Source organism: Mobula hypostoma, chromosome 5, assembly GCF_963921235.1.
Source record: "Mobula hypostoma chromosome 5, sMobHyp1.1, whole genome shotgun sequence".
In the NCBI taxonomy this organism is placed as follows: domain Eukaryota; kingdom Metazoa; phylum Chordata; class Chondrichthyes; order Myliobatiformes; family Myliobatidae; genus Mobula; species Mobula hypostoma.
Genome location: NC_086101.1, coordinates 189,396,445 through 189,422,569, shown reverse-complemented (window position 1 = coordinate 189,422,569; position 26,125 = coordinate 189,396,445). Strand labels below are relative to the sequence as shown.

General features: G+C 44.1%; 1 protein-coding gene across 2 annotated transcripts in view; it reads left to right on the top strand.

The window, feature by feature from the left end:
• Window positions 1–26,125, top strand: part of cfap99 (cilia and flagella associated protein 99) — a 108,942-nt gene that overhangs the window by 70,697 nt on the left and 12,120 nt on the right. For both annotated transcript variants that reach the window (XM_063047728.1, XM_063047729.1), the window contains 5 exons: window positions 1,111–1,194; window positions 11,070–11,158; window positions 16,451–16,655; window positions 20,785–20,926; window positions 21,951–22,102. In XM_063047728.1, the coding sequence (XP_062903798.1) occupies window positions 1,111–1,194; window positions 11,070–11,158; window positions 16,451–16,655; window positions 20,785–20,926; window positions 21,951–22,102 (672 nt within the window). The remainder of the gene's footprint in view (window positions 1–1,110; window positions 1,195–11,069; window positions 11,159–16,450; window positions 16,656–20,784; window positions 20,927–21,950; window positions 22,103–26,125) is intronic.

Here is a 26,125-nt window from a genome sequence, read left to right as displayed (position 1 = left end):
AGGGAGAGGGGGGAAGAAATTTCCAGAAGCTCGAGAAACCGATGTTCATGCCATCAGTTTGGAGGCTACCCAGATGGAAGGTGAGGTGCTGTTCATCCAGCCTGAGAGTGGCCTCGTCATGGCAGTAGAGAAGGCTTTGGACCAACATGTTGGAATGGGAATGGGGAGTGGAATTAAAATGGGATGGCAACTGGGAAATCACACCTGCCGCGGATGGAGCAAAGATGCTCGACGAAGCAGTCCAGCCATAGACATACAGTGAGTGGCCACTCTATCTGGTACACCTGTACACGTGCTCGATAATGTAAACGTCCAATCAACCAATCACGCAGTTCCAACTCGCAGCATAAAAGCATACAGACATGGTCAAACAGTTCAGTTGTTGTTCAGACCAAACATCAGCGTGGGGAAGAAATGTGATCTCGGTGACTTTGACTGTGGAGTGACCGTTGGTGCCAGACAGGCTGGTTTGAGTATCTCAGAAACTGCTGATTTCCTGGGATTTTCACACACAACAGTTTACAGAGAATGATGCGAGAAACAAAAAAACATCAGTGAGCAGCAGTTCTGTGGGTGAAAACGCCTTGTTAGTGAGAGGGGTCAGAGGAGAATGGCCAGACTGCTTCAAGCTGACAGGAAGGTGACAGTTACTCAAATAACCACACGTTACAACAGCGATGTGCAGAAGGGCATCTCTGAATGCACACATTGAACTTCAAAGTGGATGGGCTAGTCGCAGAAGACCATGAACGTACACACAGTGGCCACTTTATTCGGTACAGCAAGTACCTGATAATGTTGTTTCTGAGTGTATTTTTATATAAAAGTTCAAGATTTAACATTGTATTTTTAGCAGTTTAATTGCTGACTAAATATGTATTTTCATTTATAGATCCACCGGAGGCAATGTCTCTTTCACATTCAGCCTTTTAATTATACATTGATGTGAGTGATAGAATTTGACAGAGTAACAGTGTGACCCTTTTAAACATCTCCTTCTACCACCTACACAAGTGAATTATAGCCACTTTTATGCCAAAGTGTATTCACACTGTTCTCTTCTCGGTTGCTATAGTTACTTACATGTCTTTTCTTTTGCAACCCTGACAGCGCGTATTGTCTGAAATTATGAAGGAGAAGGAGGCCAAGATAAAACCGATTCTTTACAAAGCACGGCACATCCCCCAACAGATAGTAAGTTGTCAAGTGGGTAACGTAAATGTACTCCGGTGTGGACATTGGATACTGATGGTCTGCTGTTGAATTCTGTCACACCTACAGTGACATGATACAGAAGCTTTGGACCACACATACAAAATGCTTGATGAACTCAGCAGGTCAGACAGCATCTATGCAGAGGAATAAACATTGACGTTTCAGGTACTGACATGATGGGCCGAAGGGCCTGTCCCAAGTTTGTACAGAGAAAGTGAAGGAAGCAATGGCTGTGGAAGATGGGATATCTCCAGTAGAGTTAGGCTAATATTGTCATGGGAATAAGCTGTCGATGAAGTCATTTGAGGAGTAGATTAATGAGGGTTAACATGAACAGAGGAAATTCAGGCCCGGCGCATGGTCTCAGCCTGAAACATCAACCATCCCTCTGCCTCAAAAGGAGCTGTCTGACCCACCGAGTTCCTCCAGAAATTTGTTTTTAGCTCCATTTTCCAGTATCTGATGTACCTCGTCTCTCGAAAGGAAGATTGAAGTTGTAGAGTTGAAGGTCTGCAAATGCCATGTCTTAGTGATTTTCAGAATGAGGTGAAGGGAATCCCAGTGTTTGTGATGGGTCCCTTTCTCTAACTGCCATTGTTTTATAGATTTCATCTTCCCTTGTTCTTTCCCCTGCCCTCTCTCCCTCCCCTCTCCCCATCCCCTCTCCTCATCCCCTCTCCTCATCTCCCCTCCCCCTCTCCCTCCCCTCTCCCCATTCCCTCTCCCCATCCCCTCTCCCCATCCCCTCTCCTCATCTCCCCTCCCCTCATCTCCCCTCCCCTCCCCCTCCCCCCCTTCTCCCCCTCCCCATCCCCTCTCCCCATCTCCCCTCCCCTATTCCTCCCCCCTCCCTCCCCCTCCTCCTCCCCTCTCCCCCTCCCCCTTTCCTCTCTCCCCCTCCCCTCTCCCCTTTCCCCTCTCCTCCTCCCCACTTTCCCCTCTCCCCCTCCCCTTCCCCTCTCCCCCTCCCCTCTCCCCCTCCGCCCTCCCCCACATTAACCTGTCAACCATCTACATAGCAACGCTGGGCTTGCCCTCCCGGGATATTTCCTCTTTCGTAGCCTTTCCCCACCTCCATGTCAACAGCATGAAAACAAATGTGTTTTCTCACTTTGCCTGTTCTGACGAAGGATCTCTGACCTAAAACATTGACTCCGCTTCCCTCCCCACAGCCGCTGAGTGACCTGCTCAGTGTTTCCAGCTTCTTCTGTTTTTATTTCAGATTGCCAACATCTGTTATTTTATGCACAGCAGAAGCACTTTCAGCTACATGAGTTTAGACATCTCATAACAGAGAGGACTAATGATTTTCTTAGAGTTTGCATTGACTCCTTCCAACAATATCTATTCCATCAGGATCAGGTTTAATATCACTGACCTATGCCATGGAATGTGTAGTTTTATGCAGCCCAGTATAGTGCAATACATAAAATATACTATAATTTACTGTAAGAAAATAGGTAAGGCAAGAAGAGAGGAAAAGTAGTGAGGGAATGTCATGGGGTTACGGACTATTCAGAAATCTGATGGCAGGGGGAAAAGAAGCTGTTCCTAAAACAATGAGTGTGTGTCTTCAGGGTCCTGTCGCTGCTCCCTGATGGTAGTAATGAGAAGAGGGCAAGTCCTGGTGATGGGGGTCCTGAATGATGGATGTCACCCTGAGCCATTGCCTTATGAAGATGTCCTCAGTGGTGGGGAGGCTAGTCCATATGATGGAGCTGGCTGACTTTATGACCTCATAACACGCTGGAGGAACTCAGCAGGTCGGGCAGCATCCATGGAAAAGATTGGTCGACGTTTCAGGCCGGAACCCTTCGTCAGGACTGTAGAGGGAAGGGGCAGAGGCCCTATAAAGAAGGTGGGGGGAGGGTGGGAAGGAGAAGGCTGGTAGGTTCCAGGGGAAAGATCAAGGGGTGGGAGAGGGAGGCAGGGAGGGGATACGCAGGAAAGGTGAAGAAAGAATAGGGGAAAACACAATGGGTAGTAGAAGGAGGCTATATTGACTGTCCTGTTGTACATTTTGCATATTTAAACAAAGTCAATTCAATTCAATTCAATTCAATGATGTGAAATTGTCACACCTTGAACTGGCCACCAGAGGGAGGTAGAGATGACAAGGTCAACCTCTTGCTCACCCACCCTGTAGGTTAATTATTAGTTCATGTTTATCACCTCTGCCTTGTTTTTAACCCTCTCAGTTCCTTGTCCCTTATTTCTTTGCTCAGTCTTGGAATAATCTTTTGTCAGTGAAACCTTGCTTTTGTTTGCAGGAATCTCTATTTCTGGAACTTGAGTTAATATTTTTTGGATTTTAATTTGCCTGAGTCTTTTGGTCCCTCTGCCTGTACCTTGGCCGCAAAGAAGTCCAGTAAAGCCTAGTTGGATTTTTTTCCTCTAATTTTGTGTGCATTTTCTCTGCAATTGGGTTCACCGTTATTCAGTGTGAGAGAGTTAAAACTGAAGAAGTTACCTCGTCAACTATGACATGATTGTGGTGTTTCACTGCAGCGGTGTGATGCAAAGACATAAAGATAGTTTTAAAGTACAAGCTAAATAAGTGCAAACAAATTGGAATAGTGCAGCAGTGTTCATTGGTGCATCATATCTGATGGCGGAGGGGAAGAAGCTGTTCGTAAAATGTTGAGCGTGGGTCTTCAGGCCAAGTCTTGAAGACGTCCTAATTGGTGGGGAGGGTTGCACCCTGGCTACAACCCTCTGCATCCTCCTTTGATCCAGTATATTTTTACCACCATGCCAGACTGTGACGAAACCAGTCAGAATGCTCTACACTGTACATCTCCAGAAATTTATACCACCATCTGTGGAACAAAAAATGTTGCTCCTCGAGTTCTTTCCAAATCTTTCCCCTCTTGCCTGAATGAAACCTTTGCCCTCTGGTTCATTGTTCCCCAACCCTGGGTGGATGGAAAAGACTGGGTGGATTTATCTTATCTATGCCTGTCATTAGCATAGACGATCAGACATCAAACCCATTCTGATTTATTTATCAAATACCTTGCATCTGTGCCCTCTGATTATCAGCCCATAAACACTACCTCACTATTTCTGCTCTGTTTTTGCATTTCTTTTCAATTTATATATATCTTATTATAATTTGAAGTATGTCTTATGTATTGCACTGTGCTGCTGCCACAAAACAACAAATTTTATGACATACATTCAGTGACCACTTTAGTAGGTACTTTCTGTACCTAATTAGGTTTCCGGTCTTCTGCTGCTGTAGCCCGTCCACTTCAAGGTTTGACGTGTTGCACGTTCAGAGACGCTCTGGTGCACACCACTGTTGTAGTTGTTGTTTGAGTTACTGTCACCTTCCTGTCAGCTTGAACTGGTCTGGCCATTCTCCTCTGAGCTCTCTCATTAACAAGGCATTTTCACCCACAGAACTGCTGCTCACTGGATGTTTATTGGGAGTTCTCTGTGCCATTCTCCGTAAACTCTAGAGAATGTTGTCTGTGCAAATCCCAGGAGATCAGCAGCTTCTGAAATACTCAAAGCACCCTGTCTGGCACCAGCAATCATTCCACAGTCAAATTCACTTACATCGTATTTCTATTCTGATGTTTAGTCCGAACAACAACTGAACCACTTCACCATGTCTGCATGCTTTAATGCATTGAGTTGCTGCCACGTGATTGGCTGATTAGATACTTCCAGGTGTGCCTAATAAAATGGCCACTGATATAATAGAATGTTTTATATTTTGGGAGTTAACACAAGAATGGGAAATACGAAACAGCAGCACCCCAAGTGACTGCTTTTTGACAGCAATTACCCTCCGAAACCAGTTTGCCAAGTGAATGCTGCTTGCTGGCTGAGCGTGTTAACTGTGTTGGAGAAGCTGTTTGCACCTTTTGATGAGCAAATCAGGATTTGTGCAGCCTATGAATTCAAATAGAAACGACACTGAATACTCTACATATCCGCAGTGTGCCAAGTGGGTTCTGAAATTCAAGGCAGACTTTTTAACTGTCGGTTTGACAAGATGCTTTCTTCACTGGTCCAGTGAAAGCAGAACGGATTTAAGGTGAGATTAGCTTTATTTGTCATATGTACATTGACACATAGAGTGAAAGCTGGTTTTCACGTCAAATCAAGTCGGTGAGAATTGTGCTGGACAGCGAGGATTGTCTCTCTTCCAGCTCCAACACAGCACGCCCACAGAACTCAGTGTGTCAGGCAGTACCTGATGGACAGGTGAAGTTTCAGGTTGAGACTCAGATGAAGTTCCATAGAGCGTGGAGCCAGGCGCTTCAACCCAACCTCCAACCTCCACGCAAACCAGCTCGTCCCCACCTCCTGTATTCAGCCCATACCTCCCCAAGTGCTGCCCCTCCATGAACCTATCCCAGCACTTCTTAAATGGTACTATTTTACCTGCCTTAGCTACTTCCTTTGGCAGATCTTTCCATATACTCACCACCCTCTGCATGAAAAAGTCTCTTGTAAATCTTTACCCTCTCATCCTAAACCTCTGCACCCTAGTTTTGGACTCCCTGCCCTGGGAAGAAGACTGTTACTGTCCACCTTATCAATGCCTTTTAACCACATCTTTACGAATACAATGAATTTTAAACATTTCAATAAGGTCGCTCCTCCGTCTCCTATGTCCCAAGGAATACAGACCTCGTCCGGCCAACCTCTGCCTATAACTCAGGCTCTCAAGTCCTGGCAACATCCTCGTAAATCTTGAAAACACTCTTTCCAGTCTAACCACATCTTCACTAATACTGGATGACTTGTCGTAGGAAATTGCTGAGTTGCTCCATTGTTTGTGTGTTGCTCTAGATTCCAGCAACTGCGGTCTCTTGTGTCTATGAAATCACCAAGACAGGTTCTTCAGCAAACACTCTCTGGGCTGTAGCGGACTGTGTTCTCCCAGCAATGATTTGAAACAACTACAACATCTCGTAAGCAGCATTCTTTAAGAGGTGTAGAAGATTGTAGGAGGCATAGGTCGAGTGAATGGCCAGGGACTTTTTCCCAGGGCAGAAATGGTTTTTAATGTAATTGGAGGAAAGTATGTGTTGGGGGGAGGGAGGGGTGAAATGTCAGAATGAAGTTATTTACACAGAGAGTGGAGTGTGTGGAATGCCCTGCCAGAGGTGGCGGCCGTACATTGGGGACGTTTAAGAGATAGGCACATGGATGATAGAAACATGAGGGGTCTGTAGGAGGGAAGGGTTAGATTGATCTCAGAGTAGGTTAAAAGTGGCACAACAAGGTGGGAGAAAGGGTTTGTACTGTGCTCTAATGTTCCATGTTGTAGGTGCACAAAAGCTATTTTATTCGCTTGGGCATCTAAAATGTGTGAATATTTTAAAATTAGGATCAGGCGTTCAAGGGTGAAATTACTTTTGAACAGAAGGTGAGTTTTCAGGGAAATGTGGCAATGATTCTCCCAGAGATGGTGACTGGCGGAGATGAACTGGAGTCCAGATGGAAACGGTGCAAAAATCATTCACAGGAGTGTGAACAGCTTCTGAGGGTTTGAGGTTGGATAGGCTGGGACTGTTTCACCTCAGCTTCCAGCTTTAGAAGGCTCAGGGGCGACTGTATCAGAATTATCAGGGGCATGAATAAGGCGGATGGTCAGAGCCTTTACCCAGTGTGGGAGAGTCCAAAACACAGTAGATAAAACAGTACGGTACAGGAACAGGCTGTTGGATCTGCTGATATTAATCGGAGGTTCTTCGGAGGTCAAATGAACCATACAATGTGGTGGTCATAGCTGTTTCATTAAGTGTTACAAGAACAAACAGAGAAAAGGAGACACAAAAAAGAAGTCATTGTTGTTGGTCGTTTCACACTCATACTGGAGATAACAATATTTCAGTGATAACGATTAACCTATAACATAACCCGATTCAAGTGGTTCCCAGTTCAAGGTACATATATTATCAAAGCATGTGTGCTATAGACAAACTTGAGATTTATCTCTTCAAAACAAAGAAACCCATTTGAACCCGTTTTTAAATAAAAGGACCAACAAAAACTCAATGTGCAGAAACAAACAAACTATGGAAACGACTGAAGTTCACGGAAGTGAGTCCACAGCCACGAAGCCAGTCATTACGGTAGCCAATCCAAGAGCCCATTAGTTGCAGGCCACAACCGCAGTTCAGCGCAGAGATTAGTAAACCCTGCCGAGCAGCGAGCTGAACCAACTTGGCCCTCGCCTCTTCCCCTGACCTTTTCAATCTAGCCCAGCGCTTAAATCACCCAAACCTCGAGTCATTTCTCGCTCTCAGACCTGGGCCCCCACCACGTCGATACTCCCTCGGGCCCAGGCTCCACCGCCTGTGACACCTGCTGCAGGAAAATACAGAAGATTCTAGAAAATACAGAATTAGCTATCCTATATTTACAAGAAAATTTACTGAATAATCCCATGTATATTCTGTAGGTGATTATGTAAAAATTATAAGCAAGCATAGCAAAGTTAAACTACAGGTTGGGCCAGAATGACCTGTTACCTTTCAGTATCACTAAATTAAAAATAAATAAATTATATATATTTATTTAAAAAATTTAACCACACCTCAGTGAATTAAACAGCTTTCTCAGCTTTGCAGCAGAGTTGTATGGTTGTATATCTTTCACACTTCCTTCTTTGTGTCATAATGTTCTGATTCTCACAGAGAAACAGTGAAAGGTGTACAGAGTAGGTATCAAACCTTCAGCAGCTGTTCTCACTCCCTGTAAGGAATGTGTTTTTGACACCTGCGTGTCTTCCGTATGTTGGCAGACCCCAGGCAGCAGGTAGCTCTGTACTTTGTTCCAAAGAAAGAAATGGGCCATTAACAGTGTAAAAGGAAAAGCCAATCTTATGGCATTCTCCGACTCCAAGCCTTTATCTGCTCCCAAGAGTTGGTCAGCTCATTATAGGAAGGGTCTGGAAGCTGCACCATACAGGCCCTTTGGCCCACAATGTTTCATACACTATTTATTGAGGTATAACATGGAATAGGCCCTTCGGCCCTTCAAGCCACATTGCCAGCAACCCCTGATATCACCCGAGCCACATCACAGGCCAGTTTATAATGACCAGTTAACCTACCAACCAGCATGGCTTTGGACTGTGGGAGGAAACCAGAGCACCTGGAGGAAACCCACGCATTGCACAGGGAGGACCCAGACCCTGGAGTTCTCCTTGTCATCCTGCCCCTGCAGCCAGTCCCGCTGAACTTTAGCCATTCCTTCGAAACATGCTGCACACCATTCCACACCACATGGAGCTGGACGAGGGCATGTTTTACGTGAATACAGAGTATGCAAGATTGCAAGTCCTCCTTGAGTACTCGAAGGGGCTGCTCCTCACCATCTGATTGCATTTCAGCCCCACATTTCTGATCTTTGAGGACCCGCTGCGGCTGAAATAGGGACATCACTTAGGGGCTTCATTGGTTCATACTCAGGAGTGGAAAAAGTGGCTGATTACAGACCCAGGAAATGGACCTTGCAGGGTGGCAGGATAATGTGGAGCCTAGTGCACACCCTTACAGCACCAGCAATCAGGGTTCATTTCCTGCTGCTAACTGTGTAGATTTTCTCCAGATGCTCCAGTCTCCTGTTCATTCCAAACGCATACCGTACTGGTTAGGGTTAGTATGTTGGCGCCAGAAGTTTGGCAACACCTGTGGCCAGGCAGCCCCCGAAGCCTCCCCAGACTATGTTGGTCATTGACACAAACAATGCATTTCACGCTGTGTTCTGATGTACATGTGACAAATAAAGCTAATCTTTTAAAAGCAACACACACAAAATGCTGGAGGAACTATGCAGGTCAGGCAGCAACTGCGGAAATGAATAAAGAGTCAACATTTCGAGCCACGACCCTTCTTCAGGGCTGGAAAAGAAGGGGGAATTTGGCAGAAAGCCAGAGCGATGGGCCTACCCAGACAGTCAGGGTTGTGGATCTTGGGCAGGAGGTAGAATTGAGCAGTGCAGGGGAAGGGAACGATGCCTACCCTTTTCTGAGGGTATGTCCATGCCTGGACCTTCACCTTTCCATCCCTTCATTCTTTTGTCACTTCTAACCAGGTTCTTCACCATTGCTCCGAATATCTCTGAATGGTTTTGTATCCAGTTTGGTTTGATGAAGATCCTATGTATTGTGTAATATTAACATTGTATATAGAACAGTACCGTATAGGCCCCTTGACCCAGAATGTTGTGCTGATCCTCCAGTTTACTCGAAGAGCAACCTAACCCATCCTTGCTACACAGCTCTCCATTTTTCTTTCATCCATGTGCATACCTAAAAATGGCCCTCCTGTACCTGCCTCCACCATGATATCTGGTGACATGATTCATGCATCCACCACTGAATGGGTAAAAAAACAATCTCTGACATCCCCCAATACTTTCCTCCATTCACTTTAAAATTATGCCCCTTTGTAACTGCTATTTCTGCCCTGCGAAAAGATCTCCAGCTGTCCACTCGGTCTATGCCTTTTAGCATCTTGTACATCTCTATCAAGTCACCTTTCATGCTTCTTCGCTCCAAAGAGAAAATCCCTAGTTCATACATCCTATTCTCATAAGACATGCTCTCTAATCCAGGCAGCATCCTGGTATATCTCCTCTGCACCCTGTCTATGACTCTGCCATAGTTGGATGCATCAGTAAGGGAGATGAGGTTGAGTACAGGGCTACGGTAGGAAACTTTGTCACATGGTGTGAGCGGAATTATCTGCAGCTTAATGTGAAAAAGACCAAGGAGCTGGTGGTAGACCTGAGGAGAGCTAAGGTACCAGTGACCCCTGTTTCCATCCAGGGGGTCAGTGTGGACATGGTGGAGGATTACAAATACCTGGGGATACGAATTGACAATAAACTGGACTGGTCTAAGAACACTGAGGCTGTCTACAAGAAGGGTCAGAGCCGTCTCTATTTCCTGAGGAGATTGAGGTCCTTTAACATCTGTCGGACGACGCTGAGGATGTTCTACGAGTCTGTGGTGGCCAGTGCGATCATGTTTGCTGTTGTGTGCTGGGGCAGCAGGCTGAGGGTAGCAGACACCAACAGAATCAACAAAGTCATTTGTAAGGCCAGTGATGTTGTAGGGATGGAACTGGACTCTCTGATGGTGGTGTCTGAAAAGAGGATGCTGTCCAAGTTGCATGCCATCTTGGACAATGTCTCCCATCCACTACATAATGTACTGGGTGGGCACAGGAGTACATTCAGCCAGAGACTCATTCCACCGAGATGTAACACAGAGCGTCATAGGAAGTCATTCCTGCCTGTGGCCATCAAACTTTACAAATCCTCCCTTGGAGGGTCAGACAACCTGAGCCAATAGGCTGGTCCTGGACTTATTTCATAATTTACTGGCATAATTTACATATTACTATTTAACTATTTATGGTTCTATTACTATTTATTATTTATGGAGCAACTGTAATGAAAACCAATTTTCCCAGGGATTAATAAAGTATGACTATGACTAAAGTTTCCACATCCTTCCTATAGTGAGGCGACCAGAACTGAGCACAAATTGCCATTATAAACGTAAGAGATTCTGCAGATGCTGGAAATGCAGAGTAACATGCTGGAGGAACTCAGCAGGTTAGGCAGCATCTACAGAGAGGAATAAACAGTTGACATTCTGGGCTTCATCAGGACTATTTGTTGAATTCCTCCAGCATTTTGTGTCTGTTCCTACATTGCTATTAACTTGACCACTTTTTTTCCTTTCGTGAAACTTGTTGGTTATCAGTTAGGATTATTACAGCCATGATACACAATTATTAAATCACAAGTGGATTAATAACGCAAAAGGGAAAACAATGAATGAAGCAGTGTTTATATTTTCTTTTGTTAAACAGACTGAAAATATTCCAATAAAAATGAACACAGCTGCCATCTTGAGACAAAATGTCCTTTACCAACGGAAAGTGAAAGAAGATCTCCAAAGGTAGTGTGCCCTTGTTGTTCTCATGAAGTCACAGAGCAGAAACGGGTCCTTTGGCTCATCTAGACCATGTCAAGCTGTTACTCTGACCTGTCCATTCGACCCGTACCAGGACCATCGCCCTCCATGCCCCTCCCATCCATGTACTTACACAAACGTCTCCTGAATGTTGCAATCAAACCCACATCCGCCACTTCCACTGGCTGCTCGTTCCTCACTCATATCACCCCTGAGTGAAGAAGCTCCCCGTACATATTTCAACTTTCACCTTTAATCTATAACCTCCAGTTCTAGTTTCACTCAATCTCAGTGAAAAAAAAACCTGCTTGCATTTACCCAATCTATACGCTCATAATCTCTGCCACAGGAAACAGTTGAGGCCTGTTCATTAGCTATATTTAAGAAGGAGTTAGATATGGCCCTTGTGGCTAAAGGGATCAGGGGGTATGGAGAGAAGGCTGGTACAGGGTTCTGAGTTGGATGATCAGCCAGGATCGTACTGAATGGCGGTGCAGGCTCGAAGGGCCGAAGGGCCTACTCCTGCACCTATTTTCTATGTTTCTATGTTTCTATAATCTTTTATACCTCTACCAAATCTCCCCTCTTTCTCCTACACTCCAGGGAATAAAGTTATAATCTATTCAACCTTCAACTATCACTCAGGTCCACAAGTCCCAGGAACATTCTTTTAAATTTTCTTTTAATTTTTCAATCTTATTGATATCTTTCCTGTACGTAAGTGACCAGATCTGCACACAATACTGAAAATTTGGCCTCACCAACATATTATACAACTTCAACACAACATTGCATTTCTTGTACTCAGTAAGCTGATTTCCGAAGGCCAATTTGCCCAAAGCTCTCTTTATGACCTGTTTGTCTGTGACGCCACTTTCAAGGAGTTATGGACCTGTATTCTCATTGATTTATAAATTGGATTTTATAATATCCTGTTTCTACCAGACAGATGAGAAGCCTGATGTCCAAAATTACATGCATCTGACTGGAAACTCCAGTGACGTTCACAATACTAAGTCAGGAGTATCAATATTACCCAGCTGAAGAACTCAAATCAACTTTATTGTCATATGCATCAGCACTGTACAGGTGTGCACAGGTGCAGTGAAAAAGTTACTGCAGCACCGCAGGCACACACCATCAGATAAGCAATATTTTCAAGAAAAATATATTATACAATTCTGTAAAATTTATATAAGAAAGAACACAATTAGGAAATAAACCTGAATATTTTGGTGCAAATTGGTCATAGTTTTGCTGTACTGTGAAAAATAGCCTATTGCAGCAGCAGTTACAAATATGGGAAACATAAGTCAGCATAATAATAACTTAACATAAATTATTCATAATTTGCATAACATAATAAGTGCAAGTTGAAAGAAGTGGGCTCGTGTCGGGGAAGGGTCACTTGCAGAACCTGATGGCAATGGGGAAGAAGCCATTGTTGAACCTTGAGGTCTGGGTCTTCAGGCTCCTGTACCCCCTGTGTAATGGCAGCATTGAGAAGATGACCTGGATGGTCGGGGTCCCTGATAATGGATCTCACGTTCCTGAGACATTACTTCTTGCAGATGCTGTTCACGGTGGGAAGAGGTGCATCCACACTCTGCAGCCTTTTGTGTTCCAATCCCCTGCAGGCTGCATCCCAGGCTGTGACACAACCAGTCCAAATACTTTCTACTGTACACCTTTAGAAGTCGGTCAGAGTTTTTGATAATATGTTTAATCTCAGGCGACCCCACTGAAGAGAAATCGTAGACCAGACCCCTGTATCACCTACACCATCCCTCAGATAAAGAGCTGCGAAGGACTAAGAAATCCTTTAATGCTACCCTCACCTGGATCTCCTCCATTTCCTACTGTGACTTCAGGCTCCTGTACCACCTCCTTTACTGTAGCGATAAGAAGAGGGCAAGTCCTTAATGCTGGGGAGGCTAGTGCTCATGAATCTAAAATTTTCTGCGCCTTTTTTCCGATCCTGTGCAATGGCCACTGGATACCAGACAGCGATGCAGCCAATCAGAATGCTTTCCACAGTACATCTGTAGAAAGTTGTGAGTGTCTTTGGTAACATACCAAGTCTCCTTAAACTCCTAATGAAGTGTAGCCACTGCTGTGCTTTCTTTGTAATTGCATCAATATGCTGGGCCCAGGATAGATCTTCAGAGATGTGGACACCCAGGAACGTGAAACTCACCCTTTCCACTGCTGATCCCTCGATGAGGACTGGTGTGTGTCCCTCGACTTCCCCTTCCTGAAGTCCACAATCAGTTCCTTGGCCTTACTGAGTTTGAGTGCAAATTTGTTGCTCTGACCCCACTCAACCAGCTGATCATCGCGCTCCTGTACGCCTCCTCGTTCATCATCTGAAATTCTGTCAACAATAGTTGTGTGGTCAGCAAATTTTAGATGGTGTTTGAGCTGTGCCTCACCACACAGTGATGGGGGTAGAGAGAATAGATCGGTGGGCTAAGCACGCATCCCTGAGGTGAGCCAGTGTTGATTGTCAGCGAGGAGATGGTATGTCCAGTCCACATTGACTGCGGATTGGTGAGAAAATGAAGGATCCAGTTGCAGAGGAAGGTACAGAGGCCCAGGTTTTGGAGTTTGTTGATTAGAACTGAGGGTATGATTGTGTTGAATGCTGAGCTGTAATCAATAAACAGCAGCTTGACATGGATATTGCTATTGTCCAGGTGATCCAAGGCCGAGCGGATTGCATCCACTGTGGACCTATTGTGCTGACAGGCAAATTGCAGTGGGTCCAAGTCGTTGCTGAGGCAGGAGTTGATTCTGGCCATGACCAACCCCTCAAAGCACTTCCTCACCGTAGACGTGAGTGCCACTGGGCGAAAGTCATTGGGGCAGCTCAGCCTGCTCCTCCTGGGCACTGGTGTGATTGCCGCCCTTTTGAAGCAGGTGGGAACCTCCGACTGTAGCAATGAGAGATCAAAGAAATTCCACCGTCTACTATGGGATCCTACCACTAAACATGTATTTCTCTCCCCGACGCCCCCCGCCTCCACCATTCTCCGCTTTCCACAGGCATCGCTCTCTCCGTGATTCCCTTGTCCACTTGTCTGGCAAGTGGGACAAGTGCTACACCTCCCCCCTCACTACCATTCAGGGCCCCAAATAACCCTTAAAGGTGAGGTGACACTTCACCTGCAAGTCTGTCAGAGTCATCCATTGTATCCAGTGTGGCCTTTTCTACATTGGTGAATGGTGACGTAAATTAGGGAGACTGCTGTGTCGAGCACCATTGCTCTGTCTGCCACAACAGGCAGGGTTTCCCAGTGGCCACCCATTCCAATTCCCATTCCGGAACGTCGTCAATCCATAGTCTCCTCGACTGCCAAGTGGGTGGTGGTTGCATGGAGTGCCCTGCCAGGGGTGGTGACAGAGTCAGATACTTTAAAAGAATCTTAGAAAGGTACATGGATGAAAAGATAATGGAGGGTTAAGTGGGAGGGAAGGGTTAGGTTGATCTTAAAGGAGGTTAAAGGGTTCCCACAACATTTTGGGCCAAAGGACCTGTACTATGCTGTTCTGTGTTTTTTTTATTTGTTTCTTGGACATCAGAACATTGAAACATACAATGAAATGCATCATTTACGTGAATGACCAATACAGTCCCAGGATGTGCTGGGGGCAGCCCACAAGTGTTGCCATACATCTGGCATGAACATAGCACGTCCACAACTTACTAACCCTAGCTGGTACATCTTTGGAACGTGGGAGGAAACCAGAGCACTCAGGGGAGATCGTACAAACTCCTTTCAGACTGTGGCAGAATTGAACCCAGGTTGCTGGCATCGTAATAGCGTTACGCTAACCGCTACACTACCTTGCCAACTTCATTCACCTAAAAATGTTGAGCTGTAAATGGGGAAGGTCCAGACTCTGTCAGTGATTGTGCTGAGTAATAGGCTTCCCCATCAAGGCTGTAACTATCCTTGGTTCATGTTAACTGCACCTCAGCTGCCACCAGCACTTCAAACAGGACTTCCCAAATGACGTAGCTGTTCCCATTGGGACGATTGTGTGGGACACTGGAAGATCTGCAGAGAAGGAAGCTGGAGATAGCCCCGACTCCAGAGTTGATCGCTTCACTCACCACACTCTCAACTCATTACAACTCATATTCTCAGTATTTTTTATATTTGCACAGTTTGTCTTCTTTTGCACGCAGGTTGTTGGCCAGAGTTTGTTTATGCGTGGTCTTTTGGAGATTCTACTACATGGCTTTATTTTTCCTATAAATGCCTGAGAGAAAATGAATCTCAAAGTAGCATATGGTATCATGTATGTACTTCGATGATAAAGATATGATAAAGCTACTTTGAACCTTGACTCCAGACACAAGTAAACGTATCCCCCACCTTGCTCCCTACTATCTGAGAAAGTCAGACGCTCAGTCCTGGGTAAGGGCCTCTCTTCCTTGGAAGGGTGAACATCTTCATGTTCTGAAGAACCTGTTCATGAAACATTGTATGTGGGTCAACAGGCTCCTGTAGCTCCTCTCTCATGGCAGTAATGAGAAAAGGCCGTGTTCTGGACGGTTAAGGTGCTGAGTGATGTGTGGCTCCTTCAGGCACTGCCTCTCACGCTCATTGTTTTAGGAAAAGCTTTTTCCCTTCCATCATCAGGTTTCTGAATGACACATGAACCCTTGAATGCTGTCTCACTATTTTGCTCTGTTTTCAATGTACACATGATAAATTAAAAAAAATAAAACATAGAGCACACGCACAGCACAAGCCCTTCAGCCCATGATGTTGTGTCAACCTCTTAACCTTGTCGAAGATCAATCTAACCAACCCTTACCTTTTACATAGCCCTCCATTTTTCTTTCATCTATGTGTTTATCTTAGAGCCTCTTAAATGTACCTAATGTATTTGCCTCTCCCACCACCCCTGGTAGGCATTCCTTACCCCTACCGCTCTCTGTATAAAAAAAACATACCTCTAACGCCCCCCTATACTTTCCTCCATTCACCTCAGAATTATGCACCCTAGTAGTAGTCATTTCCACCTGGGAGAAAGTCTGTGTCTGTCTGCTCAATCTATGCCTCTGATCATCTTGTACACCTCTACCAAGTCACCTCTCATCCTCTGCTGCTCCATTTATTCATGTAACTTAAAGTAATTTTGATGTCTCACACTGAACTGCTGCCGTAAAACAATAAATTTCCTGGTGTAGTTGATGATATTAAGCCTGACTCTCATTCTGATTCCAACAGAATATTAACCAGTGCTTCTTTGTGGCCATACCAGAATTGACCAGATCCTGGAAGGGGGCCAGGATCCTGCCACGTTTGAGGAATATCAGAAACAGAAGAACGAGGAACTAATGGAACAACAACTGGCGGATATAGAACGCCGTCGGCTTCAAGAGAAGATCTTCTTCGAAGAGCTAATACTGGCACGTGAAGCGAGAATTGAGGAGAAACGACAGCAAGCAGCTCAGCAGAAAGAGGAGGTACGAATATAAGAACATCAGAAATACGGTAGGAGTAGGAGTCAGTCATCTGGCCCGTCGAGCCTGCTCCACCATTCAGTAAGATCATGGCTGATCTGGCCATGGACTCATCTCCACCTACCTGCCTTTTCCCCATAACCCTCAATTACCCTGCTGTGTGAAAATCTACCGAACTGTGTGTTAAATGTATTTACTGAAGTGGCCTCAGCTCCTTCTTTCGGCAGAGAATTCCACGGATTCACTAATCCAGGAGGCCCAGGGGCCTGTCGAGGAGTTGGAGGGCTGTCTGTGTGTGTGGGTGGGAAAGAGGAAAGGGGTTTGTTCTGTTGTTATTTTGTTGCTTCTTGTGTTCTGTGTTGTTCTGCCAAGTGTCATGGGTATCAGAATCACAATTAGAATCAGGTTTAATATTACCAGCATGCCATGAAGTTTATTAACTTTGCAGCAGTAGTCCATTGCAATCCGTGATAAATATAGAAAAAAAATTGTGACAGTAAATTTAAAGTAAAGGCATCCGTTAGTCTTGCGAGACCATGGATCTGCGCCTGGAAAGTCTTCACTCTCCAGGGTGCAGGCCTGGGCAAGGTTGTATGGAAGACCAGCAGTTGCCCATGCTGCAAGTCTCCCCTCTCCATGACACCAATGTTGCCCAAGGGAAGGGCATTAGGACCCATACAGCTTGGCACCAGTGTCGTCGCAGAGCAATGTGTGATTAAGTGCCTTGCTCAAGGACACAACACGTTCCCTCGGCTGGGGCTCGAAATCACGACCTTCAGGTCACTAGTCCAACGCCTTAACCACTTGGTCACGTGCCCACAGTAAATTTATATATGTATATTAAATAGTTAAGTTAAGCAAAGTAGTGCAAAAACAGATATAAATTTAAAAAGAAGTAGTGAAGTGGTGTTCATGGGTTCCATGTCCATTTCGGAATCAGATGGCAGAGGGGAAGAAGCTGTTCCTGAATCATTGTGTGTCTTCAGTCTCCTGTACCTCCTTCCTGATGGTAACAACAGGAAGTGACCATGTCCTGGGTGATGGGGGTCCTTGATTATGGACTCCAGCTGAGGCACCGCTCTTTGAAGATGCCTTGGTTACTACAGAGGCCGGTACCCAAGATGGAACTGAATAATTTTACAAGTTTCTGTAGCATCTTTCAACCCTGTGCTACTTAGTAGCAAGCCCGTCCCCCCACCACACCAGACAGTGATGTAGCCAGTCAGAGTGCTCTCTGCAGTACAACTGAAGAAGTTTTCAAGTGTTTTAGGTGACAAACTAAATCTCCTCAACTCCAAATGAAATATAGCTGCTGTCTTGTCTTCTTTATAGGTGCGTCAGTATGTTGCGACCAGATTAGGTCCTCAGAGATACTGACACCCAGGAACTTTTAATTGCTCACTCTCGCCACTTCTGATCCCTCGGAGGATTGGTTTGTGTTCCCTCAACCTACCCTTTCTGAAGCCTACAATCCGATCTTTGGTCCTACTAACGTTGAGTACAAGGTTACATTGGCACCTGAATGTTTGGTGGCACTTGCAGGCTCCCGGCAGCACGCTCATAGGTGTGTTGGTTGCTAACACAAATGATGCATTTCACTGCATGTTTCGATGTGCATGTTTGTACTAAATCTGAATCTGAATCTGAACTCTATGAGAAAAGCAGTTTCTCATTATCTCCGCACAAAATCTACACCTCTCAATCTTGAGGCTTTGTTCCCTTGTTCTAGGCACACCTACCAGTGCAAACAACTTTCCACCTCAATTTTATCTATCCCTTTCATAATTTTATATGTTTCTACAAGATTCCATGCAAATGTCGAATGCAGTCAATCTCTTGGAAGCTGGTCAGGTTGATGGAATCATACAGCATGCAAAAAGGCTATTTGGCCCATCTTGTCCATGGTGGCCACTGGGCACCTTCTGTATCAATCCCATCTCCCTGGATTTGGTCAATGAGTGCTCATCTAAACATTTCTTCAATACTGTCAGCGACTCTGCATAGGCTCGGCGAATTGATGGCATTTAATATCAACACTGGCACCTCCCGACAGATGGAAAGAATACAGCGAAAGTTTACAAGAATGTTGTTAGGACTTGAGGACCTGAGTGATAGGGAAAGGTTGAATAGGTTAGGACTTTATTAGGAGCGGGAGAATAGGAGCATAGGGGAATGAGGGGAGATTTGACGAGGTATACAATATTATGAGGGGTATAGAAGGAATAAATACAGCAGGCTTTTTTCTATTGAGGTTGAATGAGACTGGAACTAGAAGTCTTGGGTTTAAGATGAAAGGTGAAATATTTAAGGGGAACTGGGGGTGGATCGTCTTCACTCAGAGAGTGGTGCAAGTGTGAAATGAGTGGCCGGCAGAAATGGTGGACGTGGGTTCAGCTGCAACATTTCGGAGAAGTTTGGATAAGTACATCGATGGGAGCAGACCTCATCGATGATTGCTGCTGCCGTAAAGCAATTACACGAATCACTACACTACCCTGCACTATTATAGTGTAATGGAGTTTGTATTGGACTTCTCCAATTAGAACTGGAATTAACAAGACTGCCTGAATGGTCTGTCTTAAAACTTAAATTTCAATTGCTGTTGCAGTAAGAAACTTTATCGAGGGGCTGATCCCCAATCTGTTTTTTAAAATAATTCACACACCACTTGGTTAAGGCTGTTAAATAGCTGAAGAAGATGAAAGGACTTTTTGCTAAGATATTGAAATCTCTACATAGGCCATCCAGAAGTTGATTTTCTCCATAAGTTCGAAGTCATTTGATACAGTAACCGCACCTCCCCAGTTCTGTGATGAATGGCATCAAAAGTATGCAAGACTGATAAGAAGAATGATTATTAGAAGTGGAGGGAGAGGGGAAACTAGTTTTGTAATTCATGGGACTTCTGAATTTAGAAATATTATGGGAGCTTGTTCGTATATAGAGATAGTAATAAGGCAGGTGTTGGTATCCCAGGGATAAGAAAAAGAAGAAAATTCCTTCAGTACTGTTGATGTGGCATCTGGGTTGACATGAATTGTGTGACTTTATTTGACCCAGATGTTATTTTCTTGCTGCCCGTTGAGAACGCAAACCCAAAGCTAAGAAGTGATATAATTGGTTAAACAGGTTAAACAGGAGATCATTTGCCTGACAAATCAGTACAGACAAAATGGTCCAAATTGTATCACTGCTCACCTTTGGCATTGTCATTCTCAATAAGCAGTAAGAAATTACTTTCTACCAATTTAACAACACCTTCTATGAAATATTAAACACAAGAGATAATAACAGTAAAGATGAGTGTTGCATTAATTAGCACTAAAGTCAGACTAAATCCAGAGAAACAAAGTGGAGGGAATAGAGAAGTGAAATGTAAAAACTATGCAGCTGTGAGAAATGTATTAAAATCATTCAGAATGTAACCAAGATCCGGTACTGATTTTGTTTGCTTTATTAGTAAAGCTTTTCTTCCTAATTATTACTATAATACTTGAACATGCTTCAGTGTCGTCACAGTTGTGTGGTGAATGGCATCAAAAGTATACAAGACTGAAAAGAAGAAGGATTTTTAAAAGCAGAGAGAGAGAAGAAACTAGTTTTGTAGTTTGTGGGAATGAACTGGTATAGTAACTCACTCTTACCTGGGTTTAATTCCGCAGCAGTCTGCAAGGAGCTTGTATGTTTTTCCCTTGACTGCGAGGGTTTTCTTCAGCTGCTCCAGGTTTCTCACACATTCCAAAAGACGTACAGGATAATTTAACTGGTCACATGGCGTAATTGGAACACGTAGGCACATTAGGCTAGCAGGGCCTTTTACCGTCTGGTATCTCAAAATAGATAGATAGGTAGACACGCAGGCAGAGAGCGTCACCAGCACAGGAAGAGGAAATTCCCTTGGACCTGTCCGCACTCCAACAGGGTCATTATTTTCAGTGCCAATAAAAGAAAATACCAACTTTTTGTACGACTCGGAGAAGTGTGTGATGACTCTTGCAGGCTGCCCCAACACATCCTTAGATTGTGTTGACTGTTAACGTAAATTACATATTTCACTGTGTGTGTTTTGATATGGACATGACAAATAAATCTGAATTTGAGACCCATTCCCAGGTGAAATCCTCTGTTTCAGGCAGCAGAATTGATGCAGAGGTACAAGGAAATGCAACTCCAGGGAGAGAAGGAGGCGAAAGTGAAGGTGGAACAGGTGATAAAAGGCCACCAAGGCACAAAGGAACAAAAAAGGAAAATTCAGGAAAGCAAAAGGAAAATGGGTACGTGCAATAAGTAAAATTCACATTAGTCACCTCCCTGTCACATCTCAAACCCTTACCGTGTACTGAACTGCAAGTTTGTTACACGCAGTTACGAGACATTTTAACACACAAGTTGGTTGGTACATACAACTGGTCCATCACCCAAATAAACCTCTTCCTAAAACCCCTCTCAAACTTTCTACATATCCTTTTCTCTTTCTCAATGTCCCTTCAGTGTTTCAATGCTGTTAGACAGCAGTCAGATGAATGTCCTGATGAAGAGTCTTGACCTGAAACGTTGACTGTTTATTCCCCTGCATAGATGCTGCCTGACCTGCTGAGTTCCTCCAACATTTTGTGTTGAGTTGGGTGAATGACCAGATTTCACAGATGACAAAGAAGACTGGGGTTCCTGGAAAACTGATTTACTCTTTGATTGTTGAGGTCCACCTGAATCACAGGAATAGGTTCATCTGAAGAATGACGTCTCCGTTAATGTGGCCCTCTGCGAGGGCTACATGGAACTGCCAGGCCATAGATTAATCGTGTTGAAACAGATTCAATACCACAAGAGACTCTGCAGGTGCTGGAAATCTCAAGCTAACACACAAAAAGCTGGAGGAACTCAGCAGGTCAGGCAGCATCTATGGAGAGGAATGTTTATAGAACATTTTTCCTTAGTCAACATTTCGGGCCAAGATTCTGTCCTCCAGCAATTTGTGTGTGTGTGTTGCAAAAGAATCAATATGACAGGTCAATGCACTTCATCATAAAGAGTCAATAACCTCTGAACCACTGACTCTGTTTTTCTTTCCCTTGGATAAAGACTGTGTGCATTCACCCCACCTACACCGCTCACAATTTTATACACCCTGTAAGGTCACCTTCAGCCTCCTACTTCCTGAAGAATAAAGTCCTATCCTGCCCAACCTTCCTCTGCCACTCAGGCCTTATACAAATAGCATCTGAGCTGAGACAAACAGACACTGATGTTAATAAGTAATTGGTAAGTACTCACATCTGATAATATTCTTTTATTCAGCTAAGGAAATGAATAAGGAAATGGCAGAAATACTTCAGCAGGTCATGGAGGAGTCTAATGAAGAGATTAGGAAAAAGACACAGCAGATCCGTGAGATCCGTACAAGGCAGGCAGCGCTGACAATGAAACATAACTTCCTAGATTTATCCAAAGTAAGTGGAATGTGGCAAAAGCTGTAATGGGATCATATCGTGCTATCGTATGAATAAAACATCAATAGTTGTGGGCATGTTATGTTGGCACCAGAAGTGTGGACACATTTGTGGGCTGCCTCCAGAACACCCTTGGACTGTGAATGCTCAGGTGCTGACATACTTCGAAAAAAGGGCAGGGAGTCACTCCAGAGGAACCATTTTCAAAAAGCTAGCTTTCTTTCCCATATGCACATCAAAACATTGAAACCTTCAGTGAAATGCATTGTTTTGCATCAATGACCAGGGGAATAAACCGGTGACTTTTTGGCCCCCAAACCCATCATTAGGAATGGAAGGGAAGTGGGCAGAAGCCAGAATAAGAAGGTGGGGGGTGGTGGGGAAGAAGTAAAAACTGGCTTATCCCCATCCATAGACGCTGCCCATGCCCATGCCAACTGCTTATTCCCATCCATAGATGCTGCCCATACCCGTGCCGACTGCTTATTCCCATCCATAGACGCTGCCCATACCCGTGCCAACTGCTTATTCTCATCCACAGACGCTGCCCATGCCCATGCCAGTGCCGACTGCTTATTCCCATCCATAGAGGCTGCCCATGCCCATGCCCGTGCCAACTGCTTATTCCCATCCATAGATGCTGCCCAAGCCCGTGCTGACTGCTTATTCCCATCCATAGACGTTGCCTGACCTGCTGAGCTCCTCCAGCATTTTGTGTGCGTTGCTCAAAATTTCCAGCATCTGCAGAATCTGTGGTGTTTTTGACATGAGTATTGACATTTATACTACATTCAGTTAGCAGTTCAGCAACACTAATAGCACCAAAATGGACTTCGTTTTTTTTTGTTCTCATTGGGTTCTTTCTTGTGACAATTGTGAGTAATTTTTTTGTGAATGCTGCTTATATGATGTTATGTGCCTGTGATGTTGCTGATAGTAAGTTTTTCATTGCACCTGTACTTCCACGTACCTGTACATATCAAAGATCAAAAGTCAAATTAAACTTATTATGAAAGCACATATATGTCCCCTTATACAACCCTGAGATACATTTTCAGATACAAATGCAAAGAAAAACTGCTCACTGATAAACCCTGACAAACAACCAATGTGCAACTACAAGAAAAAACAAGAAATAATTACATAAATAATAAATAAATAATAATACTGAGGATGGTAGTTGTAGAGTCCTTGAAAGTGAATTGTGAGAACAGTTCAGTGATGTGGTGAGTGAAGTTATCCCTTCTGATTCAGGAGCCTGATAGTTGAGGGGTAATAACTGTTCCTGAACCTGGTGATGTGGGTCCAGAGGCTCCTGTACCTCCTTCCTGATGGCAGCAGTGAGAAGAGAGCCTGGTCTGGACGTTGGAGGTTATTGGTGATGGATGCTGCTTTCCTGCAACAGTGCTCTGTGTAGATGTGACAATAAGCTTGACTTTGACTTTGATTTTTTTTCAAGCATGTAGCACCAGCCAGTCACCCATTCTTGCCTGGCGCGTGGTGTCAGGATTAACCGGGTCACGTTATGAATGTTCCTGACTCGACCCTTGTATTTTTTACGAGGCCAAGTGACTAGCTTGATACTCAACCCAGCACGGATGGAAAGCGTGCTCGGGGGTGGCCCAACCTGGATTTGAACACGGGAACCTTCGCTCCGGAGTCGGGCACTGATCTCACTGCGCCACCAGCCGGCCTGACTTTGATCTATTTAATAAATACAATGAAGCTGCAAATACATTCTACATGACCTATTTTAATAAATTCAATATAATACAGAGTTGTTAAATCAGCGCATTAACAGCTGTGTTATGTGATGGACTCTAATCAATACCCTGACCTGTGACAAAGTCCAACAGTGGTTTTATTGTTGGAACATCTCAATAATTATTTTTATGTTCCTTAAATCTAATTGAAGCAGCAACATTTTAATTTTTTTTACAGTTGTGTAGATTTACCATTCCTCTGAGCAGCAAAGTATTACACAGCCAGAAAACAGTACGACACTTAATAAACAATAAACTGTGGGTCTGTAACAATGAGATACCGACTTCCATTCTGTGTTTATTGTTACAATTTGTAACAGTGTGATAACTTGAAACACAGACAATGTCAACATGTTGAAGCTCTAAGATGTTTCAAAGTAAATGTTGCAGTACGTTTTATTTAGAAAATTTATCGATTATTTTCTTGAACACATATTTAAACACGGTATTTCACAATTATATGAACATAAATTGCAAAATTATGTTAGCATAATTTCAAAATTATGTTAAAATTTTTCAAAATAATATTAAAATAATTTCAAAATTATCTTCACATTATATAAAAGAAAATTCCAACTGCGTGGTAACAAAGGCTATGTGCGTGGGTGCGTTTCAGTTACTGTGCGGTCACGCACTCACGCAGAATCGAGAGAACAGTGCTGGTGAGGAACACTCAATTATATTTTCACAAGGTGAAAGCATCTGTCATTTCTTCAGGACACCCATTCATATTTAAAGTCTAATTTGCTGTGATTATTTATTTATTTAGTGATTCAGCATGCAGTTGGCCCTTCCGGCCCTTCAAACCACACTGCACCAGCAACTCCTGACAAACCTGATTAATCCTAAACTGACCACGGGACAACTTAAAAGAAGATCTGCAGATGCTGGAAATCCAAGCAACGCACACAAAATGCTGGAGAACCGGTGAAGAGCCTTGGCCTGAGACATTGACTGTTTACTCTTTTCCAAAAATGCTGCCTGGCCTACTGAGTTCCTCCAGCATTTTGTGTGTGTTGCACAGGACAAGTTACATTGACCAGTTAAAGTACCCGGTACATCTTTGGACTGTGGGAGGAAACCAGAGTGCCTGGGGAGAACCCACACATTACACAGGGAGGACGTACAGAGGCTCCTTACAGAATGGCACCAGAACTGATCTCTGAGCTCCGGAATGCCCTGAGCGGTAACAGTGTCGCACTAACCGTGTCACTGTTACCATGGCAATTATGTTGTCAAGGAACTTGTTCACCACCTTACAACACAAATGAGATAAATGACAAGGTTGTATGTTTTAGTTGGAGGTTGAATATCCGCCTTAACTCAGGGGGGAATCCTCTCTGAATCAGGTTTATTATCCCTGACACACATTGTGAAATGTGTTGTTTTTAGCAGCAGTACAGTGCAATACACAAAAACTGTTGAGTTGCAATTAAAAAAATTAAATAGTGCAATGAATAAATAACTCTCTAGAAATAGTGCTGTGGAATCATTTATGTTCCCATAAAACAGATTTTTTAAAAAATCACACCCTCAGTCATGCACAATAATTGGTACTTCTCACATCTATTATTGTAACATGTACAGATGTACAGTGAAAAACTTAGTTTTGCATGCCAGATTATTTCAAACCAGAAGAACATCAAGGTACACTCTGTAGTCTCTTTATTAGATACACCTGTATATCTGCTGGTTAATACACAGATCTTATCATACTCATATGGCAGTAACTCCATGCATTAAAGTATGCAGGTATGGTCAAGAGGTTCAGTTGTTCAGACCAAACATCAGAATGGGGGAGAAATGTGATCTAAGTGACTTTAACCGTGGAATGATTGTTGGTGTCAGACGGGGTATCTGAGATATCAAGTTCTTGGTATCTCAGAAACTGCTGATCCCCTGGGATTTTCACACACAACAGTCTCTGGAGTTTACAGAGAATGGTGCGAGAAACAAAAAAAACATCTAGTGAGTGGCAGTTCTGTGGGCAAAGATGCCTTGTTAATGAGAGAGGTCAGAGGAGAATGGCCAGACTCATTCAAGCAGATGGGAAGGTGAACCACTCTGACCATTCATTTCTGCCCTCTCTCATTAACGTAGCATTTTTGCCCACAGAGCTGTCGCTCACTGGATGTTTTTTTGTTTCAAGCTGACAGGAAGCTGTCAGTAAACCACGTGTTACAACAGTGGTGTGCAGAAGAGCATCTCTGAACACACACACACACATCGAATCTTGAAGTGGACGGGCTACAGCAGCAGA